General features: G+C 39.7%; 1 protein-coding gene across 1 annotated transcript in view; it reads left to right on the forward strand.

Annotated features, from left to right (window-relative positions):
• Positions 1–13,800, forward strand: part of LOC147665030 (glutaredoxin-related protein 5, mitochondrial-like) — a 58,375-nt gene extending 44,575 nt beyond the window's left edge. Inside the window, exon 2 of the mRNA XM_086949804.1 lies at positions 11,335–13,800. Coding sequence (XP_086805930.1) covers positions 11,335–11,513 — 179 coding nt within the window. The 3' untranslated portion in view covers positions 11,514–13,800. The remainder of the gene's footprint in view (positions 1–11,334) is intronic.
• The last annotated feature ends 2,824 nt before the right edge of the window (positions 13,801–16,624 follow it).

Consider the following 16,624-nt stretch of genomic DNA (forward strand, 5'->3'; position numbering starts at 1 on the left):
TATTTTCTTTCCTAGGTCTTTCATAATAAACGCCTATTGGGCGAAAAGATAACGAGCAACTTCACACTGTGAATTAGGTACATAGATCCTATAGTTCACTTTTTTGTATTATACACGTTTATACATATGCAAGTAAGGTGGGGATTTGTGCTACCCTGTCCTGAAGGAGTTTTAGACTCCGAAACATGTTCATGTAGACGCACACACGAGGTTAATGTACATAATTATACACGAAAAACCACACACTGCACCATTTTAACAATACCAGCCCGGGAGCATGATAAATAGTTTTTTTTACCCCACAAGCCAGGTTTTTTTTAACTATCACCTATCACTTTTTCAAACCTCACCACTCACGAACAATCGTTACCCTACACACACCACACATAGTCTTATTTAGTGCTCCCGCGTAATCGTTGGTTGCAGCACGCCGCATCCCGTAGAGGGGTGCGAAGACCCCAATGATGAAGCATGACACCAAGGGGCCTGTTGGTGTGTGAGGGGTATTTTAAAAACACTAAGTGCTCCACACCACAGTAGGGATCACTTCAAACTTCGTAGTGGATTCTATTTTGTCTATCGCTCAACTAGTCTTGGAAAATTGTCTATGTATTTTGTGTTATATATGGACCAAATATTGATGATCCTTCTACTTTCGACCGGTTAAATATTGAACTATGAGAATGAGAGCGTATAATCATGGGAGATTTTAATTGTATAATGAACTATGATGTAGACACTACTAGACGGGGAGCTTTTCAACGGATGCGCAGGTCACGAGCTTCTATTATAGAAGTAGGGCGTACACATAATATAAAGGACGCCTGGCGAACAATATATCTTAATGTAGCAGGGTATACTTATTATTCTGCGCCACATAAGCTATGCTCACGCATAGATATGGCTTGGGTCTCAGATAGGATTTTAGAAACTAGCACCATGGAGATATGCCTAAGGGTCACATCCGACCAGAACTCAAATCTTCTTGTTTTCAATATTTCACAAAGAATACAGGGCCCTAGGCTATTCTCGTTTCCTAGGTATTTATTATCAGATACAGAGTTTATCTTACAACTCAAGAGCAACCTCATAGAGTTCATTAAAATAAATCTTAATTCTACCCTAGCCATTGTAGTTTAGGATGCCTGTAAGGCCAGTATAAGGGGGTTCACGCAACAGTTTGTCTGGAGACAGAATTCAGAGCGTAGGAAAGCGATCAAAATGATGGTTATCGACATATTGTCATTGGAAAATCAACTGGCAGAGGCTTTGTCGTGGCTCCCAAAATACTACTGAACTGGGCTACAAGTTAGTGAATCTTAAGTCCGCCGTGAAAACTACGTTTAGAGGAAAAAGTAGTGCTAAATTGCATAAATATCAACTGTCTCAATATGAGAGCGGGGCCAAAATTGGGAAAATTCTGGCATATAAAGTTGCTGACGATAATGCCAAAAAATGTATTAAGACAATAAAGGGACCTAATAACAAGGCTTATACCCAGCCTGTACAGATACTGGAGTAATTTGTTAATAATTACAGAACCCTGTATACTCCAGAAAATCATGCTACCATAAATGACATACAAATGTATTTGGATGCTAATATAACGAAGAATAGAGAAATAGAAGGATTGGATCAACTGACAGAGAATATTACTATGGCAGAGATCAGACTCTCAATTGCTGCCCTGCCATCGGGTAAGGCCACTGGGGAGGATACATTACCACTAGAATTATACAAAGTTTGCACTGATGAACTACTCCCCCTCTTCTGTAATCAATTCAATTGATGAAGGCGGAAAGGCCCCTAACTCTTGGAATATCGCAAAGATCGTTTTTTTGCTGACGAGTGTGGGTCACATAGACCCATCTCACTCATCAACATGGATTCAAAAGTTTTAGCCACACAACTTGCTCCATTTATTCTGAAACTGGTAAACCCACAACAGCATGGATTTGTCATGGGCAGAGACACAACAGCCCTTGCAAACATGGCTATAACAGCATTTGATGTAGCAGAGACTACTTCTGCCCCACTTGGTATGGTACTGTTGGACGCTGAAAAAGCTTTTGACCGAGTGGGGTGTCCATGTGGCAAGTTGCTTCATTAATCTACTTGTCCTTTAACAAAATCCACTTGTCCCTTTGGTGCCATGTGGTTCGGCGACAAATTATGGCAGCAATCTCATGATATAAGAGCTTGTATAGCCTCTCTGATTATGCCAGTGCTCATACCATAGTGGTTCTTGAATGCTGATAATCCCTTTATGTTTCCACGTTTCTGCAGATCTACATACTGGGACTAAAGGTAGTGGTAAGCAATAGTTCCAGGGTTGGAATGCCCTTTAAGTCTGTGCAAATCTACTAACTTGCATGTTTTAAGGGTTTTCAACAAATCCTCTCTAATCTTTTCCAATACTGAGAAATGTTGGAAATGTACTCCCGACAATGGCAGACGTAAACCTTCTTCCAGAGTTGGGAAAAAAGTGGTTGATGGGAAAATGACCTTGCAAACACTCGGGTTTTCGAATCAGCAAATCTACACATGCATATTTGCTCATGATAAACTGTAGTTCACAAATATTTTCCAGGAGTACATTTCTTGCCCTACTTCTATAACTTCTTGTAAATTCACGAAAGCCATATAGCTGCACTTAATGCAAGGACATATACCAAAGGTGCACTTTGAGACTTTCTTTAATAATAGGGCCCCTAATTTGGTCTGGCGTTAACCACAACCTTTTGTGTCTATTAAAATTCTCTCTCCCTCTCTCTATCGGCTGGCTTCACTGTGACTGACGGCATTAAGCTCTTTCACACGGAGTATATTGGCACACAAAGTAGTTTTGTTCAGTGGCAGTAACTAATGTGGCAGTGTGTCCTTTTTTAGACCAATTTTTTTTGCTTTTGCCAATGTTTGTTATAATGGTGAGGGCCCGGCAGCTCACATCAAGAAGGCTTTACAAAAACCATGCCAAAACAAGTCACGAATTGGCAATATTAAAAAGCTGACACTAATTTCAGACCTACTGGCTTTGCCAATGTTAGTTTATTTTTGTTTCTCATAATCTTATTGAAACTGGTTTCACTAATTTTCCAATATGAATATTTTTGCGAAATACTAGCATGCATCAACACATTTTACTAAATGATGCTGCAAAGAAACAGTACCTGAAATTTCACAGTAGTTTAGCAAAATGTATTTTTTTCCTACTTTCATTTTTTTGGGAACATTTTATATTAAAAACAAAGAGTCCTTAATCTTGCTCTCAAGCTTCTGCAAATATTTGCATCTAATCGGAGAGCATTCTGGGAGCATTATGCATGGCCTCATTTGCTAAACTTTGAAACCATGAGTACACATTTTTATACTGTAACCACTGTCAGCAGTGCAGTCAGAACTTACATTTACTTAGAGCGCTCACCCTAATAATAAAGGCTTTCAATTTATGAACCATAAAAACAAGTTTGAACAGCATTAACATAGGCACACAAATAATAACTTTACTTCAGGCTGTGCCCTTCCCTGGCCCTTAATGTGCTACTGCAAACTGGCAGCCAAAGGGTTTGTGCTCCAGGGGGTTGGGCCTACTTGTCCCAATGAGAAAATGCACATTAAAACTTGTTGCCCTTGACCCCAAACAATATGTCCTGGGCGTCGGGCTATAGGAATTCCACATCTCTGAGGTAGGATTATCTCTGGGCAGTAATGACAACTTTTGGCTTTAAAGGCCAATACTTAAGGTGGTTACAGGCCCTTTATGATCACCCAACTGCAAAAATCAGCTATGCTGGTATGATGTCCTCTAATTTCATAATATCTCGGGGTACTCGGCAAGGGTGCCCTCTGTCACCCTTGCTGTTCGCACTCTCTATGGAACCTTTTCTTCACGCTTTACAGACCCAATCCTGAATAGTTCCTTTTGATTTTGGCTTGAACTCTTTTTAAAAATGACAGCTTACGCTGATGATATTGGATATTGTGATATATTCAACAGATGTTGCAGAAGCTATACATGGGATAATTGAGGACGCCAATTGGTTTGGGGCAGTCTCCGGATATAAATTAAACACAAACAAAACACAGATAATAATGAATTCTAAACCTCAGGCTTCGGTACAAGGGATATGCAAAGCAGCTACATATCTGGGTGTCAAAATCTCATCTAAAGCAAGCGAAATAATCACACTTAATTATGAGGCTCTAATAAAGGAAGTGTCTGTCACACTAAAAAAAAATGGCACAAGGTCCCGCTTAGTATTATAGGCCGGATTAATCTAATTAAAAGGAAGGTATTACCTAAATGTATTTATTTAGGTCCATTACGTGTTAATAATTTCTTTTTCAAAAGGCTAGACGGGATTCTGAGCAGTTTTATTGGGGGGTATAAAAAAAGCACGTCATTCAATTGCTCTACTTAAGCTTCCATTCAACAAAGGCTGGCTTAGATATTTTTTGGAAGCTTTTCTTGGTCGCCTCTGTAATTTATTTAACCCAAATAACCAATATTACTTTCATCAATTTATGCTGGGAGCAGACTCTAATGTGTTCTTAGCGAGAGTGAATGACCCCAATTATTTCAAAAGGGTAAAGTTTAAGACTGCAAGAGAGAATGCTAAAATTGGTTTATGATTCTTACTATATGTAAAACTTCCTTTTTCGACTCTAAACTCCTTTTTGTGGGACAACCTGGGACTTCCTGGAATTTTTCATGATGGAGCGGGTTATACATGGGCTAGTCTCGGAATAAAAACTCTAGGGGACCTGTACGGTAATGGTGGCTTTATGGACTTTGAAACACGTTAAGTTTTATATAACCTGACTGAAGCTATGCGGTTTAAGCACCTTCAAATCCGTGACTTTTTTATACGGAAGCTGAATCTGAGGGGAACCTCAGATTCAGATATCTAGAACTGCTTCTACTCAGTCCAGTCTAAATCATCAATCAGTGAGGGCTGTGAATGCCTTAATTCTTATAAGCCACGATGATGATTGTGTGAAACTGGCTGAGAAATGGAGTACAAGATTGGGTATTAATATAACTGCTAATAAGATCTCTGCGTCTTTTTGTAGTATCAATAATTTAGTACAGTCCTCTAGTTTAAGGCTACAACAATATAAAACATGCTCTTTGTACTACACAACAGAAAGAATATCAAAGTGGTCCCTAAACAGCCCAATCAGTGACCGGTCTAAATGCCCCAAATGTGATTTAATAGCTGCCGATCTAGAACATATGTTGTTTTCATGCCCAGCACTGGCTGAGTTTTGGTTAGGAGTTGATAATGTTTTGACTCAAAAACATGTTAGACCTTCTCCCCTTACTGCATCGAGGGTATTATTAGATGTACAGACGTTGAATAGCCCACAGAAAGACTTAATAACTATCTTACTATTGTGTGCTAGACTAACCATTGCCCGAGCATGGATATCTCCGAAACCACCTCATATCATGGAATGGTGGTCCTTGGTTAAAAACTTATGGAGTCCGCATTCGCCAAAATAAGAGGAGTGCGATCATCAATGAAATTGGATAAAATTTGGGGTATCTTCGTTTTAGGATCTTATTTGTACTATGAATGTAAATGCTTGTTTTTCATTGCTCTTTATTGCTTTACAACTTGTTGCTTTTACCTGCCTGGATAAACTAATTATTTGTACTGATTTTTTAACTAGTTTCTCCCGTATTCCAGTCTTGGTTTTTTCCTTCTTTATCCCTATGAGATATATATATATATATATATATATATATATATATATTATGAATGTACTTTCTCGTGTAAATAAAAAAGATAACTGGTTACATTATTTCCTGTTAACTCTGCTCTGAAAGGGGTGGTTTTTCGACTCTGCGCTTTATTCACATTTAAAACGTGTGTGTTTTGGAAAAACTACTCTTGGCCTTGTTCATTGTGCACGAGTTAATAGTGTTTTAAGCAGCATTTCAGAGTTGTGAATTAAATCTTTTTTTAATGATCTGTGCGGGCTATTGTTTGCTTTGTTGTTGGCATGCATTTTTATTAGGATCTTTCATCCTAAGTCCAAACAGGCCTTTAGATCTCGCCTACGCAACGCACATGTGCTGTATAGGAGGAGACCTCTTGGAATCGATTCACTTTTCTCGCCCAAAAACGTGCACGTTTTGCATTGCTTTCAATGGCAACGCGTGCATGTTTGGCAATTCCCTTGCGGGAGCGAGCTTTAGCGACATCTGTTTGTAATGAACTTTCAAACAGATGGTGCCCCTGCTCGATCCCGCAAGGAAAACGCTTTGTGCTTCTGTGTTTTTGTTTTTTTTTGGCTCATTATTTATTTCCTTGGACTTATTGCCTCGCTGCGTTCCACTGCGTACTGCGGTTTTAGTTTTTCTTGTAGCCAATCTTTGGTCGCCGTTCTTTGAACTCCGCATTTCCGTAGCTCGTTCGGCGTCTTTACAATGCATGCTGCCGCTATTCGAACACATTACTGCCTGGCTGCTCGCTTGTTTTATAATGATTCCGCTATGTGCACGGATTGGCCTTTAAGTCATGACTGACAGCGTGTAGTTGGTTAGCAGAAGGCTTCCATTTGTTCTATATGTAAAATTCAACAAAAATGGCATACGGAAAGCCTTTATTATAACACAAGGTGAGCACAAGAATAAGTTGTGTGCAGAGGCCCTGCATCAGGCTTTGAGTCTGGTTTGAATCAGTTTCCGGGATTGTGATTGTGCCTTTGGGGCCTGGCCTTCCACAACCTTAACCGTACGCAGATCCCCGCACTTGGCCAGATCCGGCAAAATCTGTGTCAGAGTGCACTTGAATTTCTCTCTGTGCTTTCAGAGTTTGTTTCTTTTCTTATGATATTAGTGTAGTTGGGCATGCAACCCAAAAGAGAAGAGGGCCTTTTTAACGACTACTAAAAATAAAGGCAGATGTTGGCACACGTGTGAATGTGTTGAAAGTTTATTTTTCCTATGTACTTCACGGGGTTTACATCTGGGTGCCGTATTTTCTGACGCTTTATTATTATTATTTTTTTTAGTGTTTGTGAATTATGGCTTTTCCATTTGCTTCTCTGCACCTGGACTGTAGTGTCCAATAGCTGGGGGGATCATTTTGGGTCTGCCCCAGCTGTTTGCCTTGAGGTACAAGTTTAAGTCCATAGAATTCCTGCTTTCTGATTGTTCCTTTTGCCAGTTACTGAGAATTTCTCACTCTTGGCGTATCATGGTCTACTTTGGGTAGAAAAAACACAGCAAAAAAACAGTCAATTACATGTCGTGCCATCACCCATACATGGCCTTCTCTCCACATTGGCATGGACAGGAATCTGTATACCAATATGATGCCTTCATAGACCGCTGATGGCAGTGCCATCTGTATGCCTTTTCATCCTCCTATGAAAGTTTCCAGAATCTTCCACAGACAAAGACGCCCCCACATTCGTACTCTTGGTATCGTGGTCTCAGCCTGAGCACACTGGTAATGGTTTTCCGAGCACCAGCAGCCTCACCAATATTTTTCTCACTTAACAAATCTCCTGTTTGGGAAAGAGGTTCAGTACTCCACTTCTCCCACTTCTGAAGAACACAGAAGGAATTCACAAAAAAGATTGGTCCAACCAGGTTTTCACAATGGAAGTCATACTGTCTTCAGTGGAAGGTGATTATATCTTTTTGGTAGATGCTTAGCTAAGATCAGCATCCAGGTGAAGAACCTCAACCTTGAATCATGTGATCCCCAGAACAAGCATTGGCATAGCCAATAGGTCTCGCCTTTGGGACCTTATAAGTGTTTAGTTATCCAGCACAATATCTTTGGTGCAACATCATCAACTATTGCATGGCTAAACACTTATAAGGTCCCAAAGGCGAGACTTATTGGCTATGTCAATGCTTGTTTGTTTGTTTGTGTGTGTGTGTGTGTTGTGTGTGTGAGAGCTAGAGCCCAGTTCTGTTTCGCTCGGCACTGGTAAGACTGTATCTTAGTTAACATTGGTAACACTATTCTCATAGTCAAAACTTTCGTTACTAAATAAAAACACACCAACTGTGTCGGTATGAAACTATTGTAACTTTGTCACATTCATCATGATAAAAGGGATCTGCTGTGTCAATATCGGTTTCATTTCTCCAGCATTTTTTCTGTGTAAATAACATATGTAAAAAGGAACGAACAGCCTGTAATTGACTTCTGGGTTGGCGAGTACACTCGTCCTTGTTTTTGACATCAGAAGGTTTTGTTCAGCATACTGGCAACGTAGTTTTTCCAGGAAGGGCTTGGTCTGTGCAGAGGAGATAAGTTTTGCACGGATGTTCCTCCTTTAAAGCTGATAGCGCGATTTCATGTGCATCGGAGAAAACTACTGCAAGGCGGGAAGAAAATGGTTATTTTGATAGTAATTGCAGAACGCACAGCAGTTTACAGACAGTTCTTTTTCAACGTAAGCATAATTGCTGACGTAATTTTAGTTCTTCGTTAAATTTCAAACTTCTATTTTCAGCTTTAATTGTTTGTGGCTCCAAATGTTGCCCATTTTTTTTCCATATAAACCTTTTCTCTATAAAATGAAAGCAAGTATTGTTTTTTTAATTTAAAATACCGACATGAATTTTAGGATCCATTTTGTGTGTGAAAACCACTCTTTTTTTCCCTGTGGCGGGTTTTGGGCTTGGCATGATGTCAGCCACGTAACTTAGATCTTCTATGACGTGATCATTTTAGGCAATTTATCTAGATTGCCTTTTCCTGCAAACTTCCTCTGGCGTCCTCGGTGATTCCCCCGCCCTAGTGTCATTTTACCTGTTTAAGTCCCGCTTAACAGCACACCTATCTGGAAATATTTGTATTCGTTGTTTAAACTGTACATAGAGTGGACTTAAGCTCTGTTCACAGAAGTATTTATCTCTCGCATCATGGTGTTTGCTGCTGGGCGCAAAATTCTATTTAACAACTGAAAAATCCACCTAACCATCACACGGTCGCATTCAGCTAGTAAGCTCCTATATGCATTTTGGCAGAAAGCTACTTGTTTCCTCTATTTGCAACATCAGCGATTCTTGCTTTCTTCTGTAAACAACTTTGTGCATGTAATTCATGTAAATAGCCTTCGGGATACCTATATTGGCATGCGGTAGCAAATTAAAGCCAGGCTTATTGGCTTTGCCGTAGCAATTATTTTTGTTGCCTATTGAAAAAAGCAATGTGCCACTGAAAGAACACCCACAGTGGTTCAGACTGCTTATGGTCAAGTCACTGAATAATAAATACTAGTATTCAACTAGCGTAACTGACCACCCATTGCCAAAATATTGATAAACAACTCACTAATTAAGAGATCTGCGTCATCGAACTCTCTGCCCAATGGGCCCTGTTATGTCCCTAATTGCAGTACCTGATCTCGGTCTTGTCCTTTATCAATCATAACCACACCTACTCAGATAAGGAATAATAACTAAAAAGCAGTCCATCCTGGCAGATGTCCTTTCTTTTCCACTTCCTCCATTCATACCTGCCTCCTCCTCTCCAGGATTTACAAGATGTTTCAGAGTTAGCAACCCACTGCTGGGGTTAGCAAGGGAAAATAACTGAATACTACATTGAAAACCTAAATACACCACTGGACCTGCATCAAGTGATGCAAATTTAGATTAACTTAAGCTGCATGCTCTACCACAAGGTTGATCACCCCTTGACAACATACATATATCTTACTAGTTCACTGTTAAGTCTGATTCCTTTCTTCCAGTTTTACCTGCAACATTAATGTTACCTTAGCATTTTTGCATCCTCGAGTTGTGAAGTTTTGGACTTTGTACATTTTCACCTGCAAGCAAAAGGTTTATTTTAATCAGGACGCCTCTCCTGCTAAAAAGAAGATTGTGAAGAGGGTTTACTTCCTCATACTAAAATGACGAGTTTTAAAGTTAGTAAAAATCTATTCTTAATGGGACATAGGTGAAGTTGTAGAACTAAATTCACTCCTGTGAACAGGGCTTCCTTTGCACGTAGTCAAGGAAGTCACATTTTTAAATTATAAAACCCTAGCTATGATTGAATTGCATAATTGCGGGTATGCTGTTTTATGGACTCTGGTAGCAGCGTCACTCTTGCATCATCAGCACTGAACGCAAGTTCAAAATTAAGTAGCCGGAATTCCACTAATTAAGCACTTCATATGGTTAAGTATGAAACTTAAGAAAGCATCAAATTAAGGTGATTTCACCCACAAAGAGGTTGAATACGTGTTGAGCAATTAGTAGATGGTACTAAACTGGTCTTAAACGTATGTTTATTGCACAGTAGGCATTCAGCTGCTTTTGTTGTTTCCAAGAAGACTTCTTTCGAGACATTGATAACATTGTCCAGGCAATTTTTTATAATGTGAGAGGGCATTCTACCGGATGAAGTTTTAGGTAACTAAATGAATGGTGAGATGTAATACCACTGGTCCCTTTGCAGTATAGCTGCAAGGTAATCTGGTGATCTTTCATGTTGGGTTAATAGAGGTGAAGGCTCCGTAAGTGTGGTCTTGGTGGTTAGTAGCACTGAGGAGATCTGAATATGTCTTGCTGGGTTACCTACACACCATGGTAGTCTAGATATTGATATGAATTCTGCGTTTTCCATGAGTGTAGTGAACTAGCTATTAGGAAATGTGCACCATAGAACAACAAAGACTTTTACAAAGAGTGGTAAAGCCAAGTACTGTAACATCTTCCGTTCTTATCACTTGTTTCCCTTTGAGGCTTGGTAGTGAATTGCAAGTTAATCTGTGTGTAAAATATGGAATGGATTGAGCCAACAGTTGGTATATCCTCGTCATTTCCCTCTTTTTGACCACTTCCACTTTGGTGCTAGATTCCGGAATGAAACCTTTTATATGGGCTCCGAAACTTGTTCAGAACCGCAGGTTTTATTCATAATGCTACAGTAGTAATCTTCCTTTAGCAACGTCTTTATTTAGTTGATGAAGCGATTTGTTTTAACTGGTGGTTAAAATTTCACTACTTGTCAGCTAAATGTTTTGGAATTCAGTTTTATTAACAAATACATGTTCATGTGTAGAATTGTTTTTGTTCTCCCAAATGTTAATTGCTGGAGTGAGTTTGTTGACTTAATACTTCGTGGCCATGCAAATAACATTTTATTTTTAGTCTTTATGTAAAGTCCTGGATCCAGCCTCTGTGGAGAAATCTAGAGACCTTTTTGTACATGAGTTTAAATCTATAATTTTAAAATAAGTTAACCCCTGTCTTTGACTACTAACATTGAATCAGTGAAGGCAAAATATATTTGTTGCATGTTAGAATTTAAAGTTATATTACCTAACTGGTGTTTCCTTTTCCTGCAGGAATTAAAGACTATTCTAATTGGCCCACCATCCCTCAAGTATATATGAATGGTGAATTTGTCGGTGGTTGTGACATACTTCTCCAGATGCATCAGAACGGAGACCTGGTGGAAGAACTAAAGAAACTAGGACTACGCTCTGTTCTTGAAGATGCGAAGCAGAGCCAAGAAGAAAAGTGAACACCAGATGATTCAGAACGTGGACTGTACTTAGTTTGTGATAAATCCTATTGAAGAACCCTATTGCCAGCAAAGCCTTACCAGTGTTTTACCCACTTAAAAGAAAGTATTCAATAGACACTAAGATGTGCAATTTCCAGTGGGTAATCAATGGACAATTCCATTGTTGGCTTTACTTTGTAGACTACAGCTGTCTTGTTCAACCCTGACAATATATTGTTTGACTAATTAACCAAAGGCTTATTTTCATTTTTCTTTTTGTAATGGACAGCATTTTTGCCTATTACACTTAACATGATAGACTATTTGTCACTACTACTTTTCTTTCTGGTCTGATTGATCTCTTCCACTAAAACACAGATTAGGTTAGTAGGGTCCCAAAGAGCCTTGGATATTTAAACTAATGTTTTATTTTTCTTTGCATTTCTTTTTCTCTGCATCCTATTTTTTTGTTCTTTGTTTTGGTAACTATCATTTTGCAATGATCTGGCCTTTAGTATTTCTAAGGACGTTTAGAGCACGTGATCCAATAGACTCTCTGAAAAGGTGGTTACTGGAATGAGCACTGCAGATGGACTATCCCCTGTGACCTGGACTTGTCCATAATCATTGACATAATTGTGCACAATGAGGTGTGTTTTTAAAATGTTTTAAGTAGATAATTACATTTTAATCCGGACATTGTTGCTGAAAGAATCTCGAATAGGCACTAACAAATACTGCAATTATAGACTCAGTTGGACTGTGCTTTGTGTTGTGCCTGAATAATGTACAAACTAGTAAGGGCAGCACTCTGACTGGGAACACATCCGTGAAGTTGCATGATGAGGCAGAAATTCAAAGTCAAGCTGTTACATTGCAAGAATTTAAGCAGCATTCTACCTAGTAACCCACACCAATAATCCGAAGCAACTCTAGCGTTTCTACACTTGTTAACCTGCCTTTATTTGTCACGCAGATGTAGTGAAAACAAAGACCGGAAGAATAGGTTCAGAGAAGTGTGTCCTGCAGGATGTTAACTTTATTGTTAATCTTGCTTTCTTTGACCATAGCTCATTATGCTGTTCTAAATCCAATACATTTTTAAAACCTGTATGCTCCTAGGTTCACACTTTTGCAGCAACCCCCAAAAACTGTGATGTCTGCATTTGGATAGAGGCAATCTTGATCTAGAACTTAGTGAACTAGTGTAGGGGTTCCTGGAGGGCCAGACATTAAAAATAATTTTCATAGAATACACTTGAGTGCAATAAATGTGAACGGAAGGCTTTACTTTTTGGTTCTCACAAAAATCTGACACGGATCTGGCAGTCCTACACGTGTATCACACACCCATGGACTAGTGAATGCCTATGATCGCCATATGTCTACCTTCCTTCCCAAATGAAAAGAAATTGAGGTAACATATAGCACTAGCTAGACTCCACTCGTTTGTTTCTGCTTGTTAAAATAACTCACAGAAAATAAATGTAGTACCCTAGTTCATGATCCAAATGCTTGTTGTCAGTATGATGTCCATTCACATCTGTATCTGTTGATGTTGCTGCTTTTTTTTGTTTTTAAAACAAAGCTGCTTCTTGGTGGTTTGGTAGTTAACTCTAAATATGTCTAATAGAGCATTTTATTGACCTTTGGATCCCAGTGTTCCATAAGTGCAGCATCGTAGCACCTTTCGTAGTCTGGTGTGACTGTCCTAAGATTTTAATCCGAGACAGATTGGCCACTGAGAGGTTTATTATCCAAATTGAGGTGCATTACCATAATGTTGCTCTTAAATTGCAGTCTATATTTAACATCTTGGTGTTCTGCCACAGAACAGTCTACCAGAAGAAGGTGGGCGGTATTTAAGTGTGACGTCAATTACATACGTCTTTGTTCAATTGCGCTTGTAATAGGAAAACAATCTTGCAGCAGCAGTCTACTTGTGTCAAATCTTACTTGCCTAGTTGAGCCCGTCTGTCACTGTCACTGTTATTGTGTACCTTCGCTTTAATTGCAAAGTAATTCTTTGCACATTAAATACTACAGCTTAAAATAGGATGCATTACGATATAATGCACCTCTGACAGCGCTCCATAGCAGTCTTTGTGAGAATATGTGGGAGTGTATTGTGATTGTGGGGTGAGTAACTTATTGAACACTTGATTCATTTGACACAATGAATGTAGATAAGATGATGGTTTATATTCGGTGATTTGTCAAATTAATGTATTGTTGTTAGAGCCCCAAGTATAAATAGAGACTAACCATATTGGTCTATTCTATAATAAAATACATATTTAATTCACTCTTATTTCTATTTGATTTATAGACTTCAACAAAATTCGTTGTTTTTTGCTGTGAAAGTTATAGCTTATTTGGTTTGTACTTTAATGTGAACTTCTGTTTTCTAACTAAGCCTATTGAGTAAGACCACAAGCATCTTTAGAAAAGCACATTTTGTAATGGCCTTGCTGCAAGTAATTGTGGCTGCTAAAGCTAGCGTAATCAATTGGTCTGTGAAAACCACTCTGCTTACCATATAAGCTCTGTGGAAAGTAAGCACTGAAAGGTAATAAAAGTTACCTTCAGTTATTGAAATTTCCTCGTGTGCCTCCTTCTCTCCTGTGCATAGTGGTAGTTTGATGTTAGAATAATTCCATATTGTAGAAGAACTAGCACAATACCTGACACTTTGACCTCAAAGGTTTGCGGAAGGAAAGCTGGTAGCTGGATTTCCTGACTCATACAGTTGGTCGGTATAACACAGAAACCACCAACCCGCTACTGTTTACTGCACTATCCAGTAAGTTGGAGGTGGGAGGTGCTGGAGTGTAAGCCAGGTGAAATATAGACGCCTTATCCTCAGGACTATTGTCTCCAGGCAAGCTTGAACTGCCAAGAATCGCAGCCCAGTGGCTCCCTTTGGCCCAACGCTGTTCCTTTAAAAGCGGTTGGATGATTTTTAAATCTCTCCATCGCAAAAGCCCCAAAGTCATAGATAATCTCATCATTAGACATACTCCCTCCTGCAATTTGCGCTCTGCCCATCTAGCCCTCCTCCAAATACCTGCTTTCAAACGCAAGCACTCTGGAGGCAGCAGATTTGCTGTTCTTGCAACCCGCCTATGGAACACTTTCCCCTTTAAGATCAGGTCCTGCCCGGACCTCATGTCATTTAGGAAAGCTTTAAAAACATGGCTCTTCAGACAAACATATCACTAATCCCACATATTCACGACTTCAGGTTCCGTCTTCTGTTTATTATAGCGCCAGGAAACCAATCGGTGGCAGTGCGCTTAACAAATATTTTTTAACATAACATAACCAGTAGCAGTCACTTTTGTAAAAGGTTGAGAGATTGCCACGCAAGTCAGAGCTCACTGTTCTGGAAATGCCAGGAAGAAACGAGGCACCACGTTGATAAGCAGCAGACACTCTGGGACCTAAGCAATTTGAAGATTCAGCCAGGTGCCAAAGAGAAGCTTAGTGTGATAATGCCACGGACCATGATAAAAGATGGTGAAATGCATTGTTCGAATGTAGCAGGCTGAGCACTTTGCCGGGGGATAGCTATGCATTATTAAAGTGACTGATAAGTGAGGTACCCGCCCCCCTGGCCCGGTTAGTATTCTGGTGAAGTGTAGATATATGTGCACTGTGGTAAGGGGAACACTAATTTGCTCAAGTTAGGTTATTAATGTTGGAGAGAAATGCACATCATATATTTGGGAGGCGGGTAGTTCAAACTCTGTCGCACGAGGCAGTAGGAGGAAGGATGTTTTTTTTTTGTTTATAATTTACCAAAGGTATGTTTATACAAAGAATGGTGTCAATCGGTAAACAAAAAATAACATAGATATGCTGCATTCGTAGGATTTCCTTAAAGAATGTGAATGGACTGAGCCACACAATTATAATGCGAGTGGCACTTCATCTTATCCCTAGTCCTAAACTGGATGTAGTAATGTTACAAGAAACCCACCGGAACAGGAGTAAATGCAAACTCCTAGGAGGACCCAAATAGGACCTGGTACATGCAAGGTTCATGACCTTATCAATGGGGATGATTATTCTCTTAAGGATAACAACCATTTACACCACCATAACATGAATTGAGCAATGTGCAGTGCGACGTTAACTGTGGGTTGAGGTGGGGGAGAGAATCTCACTTGATATTATTTTACCTACTCCCTAAATTGTAGTCTCAAAGATTGGACCTGGTGGTGGTGGTGGTGATGATGATCAAGCCAGACAGGCTATTTAATCCACTGGGAACTTATCCGGTGGACTAGAGTCCGTGGAGGGGACTGAGGCTGGAACATCTGTCACTTTCACTAGCTCCCCGAGGTTAATTACAGCAGGTATGGAAGGCTTCAGGGGAGAAAGAGGAAGGAAGGTAGGTAGAAGGTTTAGAGAGCATCACAGAGAGAGAAAGGAGAGAAAATGGGTGGATGGAAAAGACTGAGATTGCATAAGGAGATAATGGGAGTGGGGCTGGTTTTTAGCATTTTTACAAAGGCCACTTTTTGGTTCCCCATTCCAGCCCTGCTAATGATACTGAAAACACCAACTACTAGCCTAATCTACTTTCTTTTTTTTGCGGGGGAGGGTGTGCTTGCTCCAACTGAATACAGGTCACCCTACACTACAAAACTTAGGGAATTCACGGAGGCTGTGGGACTCCGGGACATATGGAGAGATGGGTAACCAAACCCCTCAAAGTGCTTCTACTGAGGAGCTCATAATATCTTCTAAAGACGGGGTTATCTATTTTGCACAAGCCATACAGTGCACAAGGTTCAGGGATGTGTCCTACCTCGCAGTGGGAATATTTGACCCTTACCCGTTAATATGAATGTTTCAATCCAGAATGTTAAGTATGCAAAAAAATGGAGACTAGAAATGTGAAGACTACAGTACTGAGCCTCTGAAACTGACTATTGCTTTATGGAAAATGTGGATTGGGTCCAGTAGGCCAGGTCTGGTTGGGAGTCATGTAAGACAGTTCTGGTGTTGGTATTGGGCAGGGTGACCACTTAAAGTGAAAAAAAGTGAAATTGAGAGATTGTATCAATAGAGGAAGAACTAGGGGAAACGGAAAAAGATATCTAAGTGAAATGAGTCGTTTG

The sequence above is a fragment of the Lissotriton vulgaris genome, unplaced genomic scaffold, assembly GCF_964263255.1.
Source record: "Lissotriton vulgaris unplaced genomic scaffold, aLisVul1.2 SCAFFOLD_1537, whole genome shotgun sequence".
In the NCBI taxonomy this organism is placed as follows: domain Eukaryota; kingdom Metazoa; phylum Chordata; class Amphibia; order Caudata; family Salamandridae; genus Lissotriton; species Lissotriton vulgaris.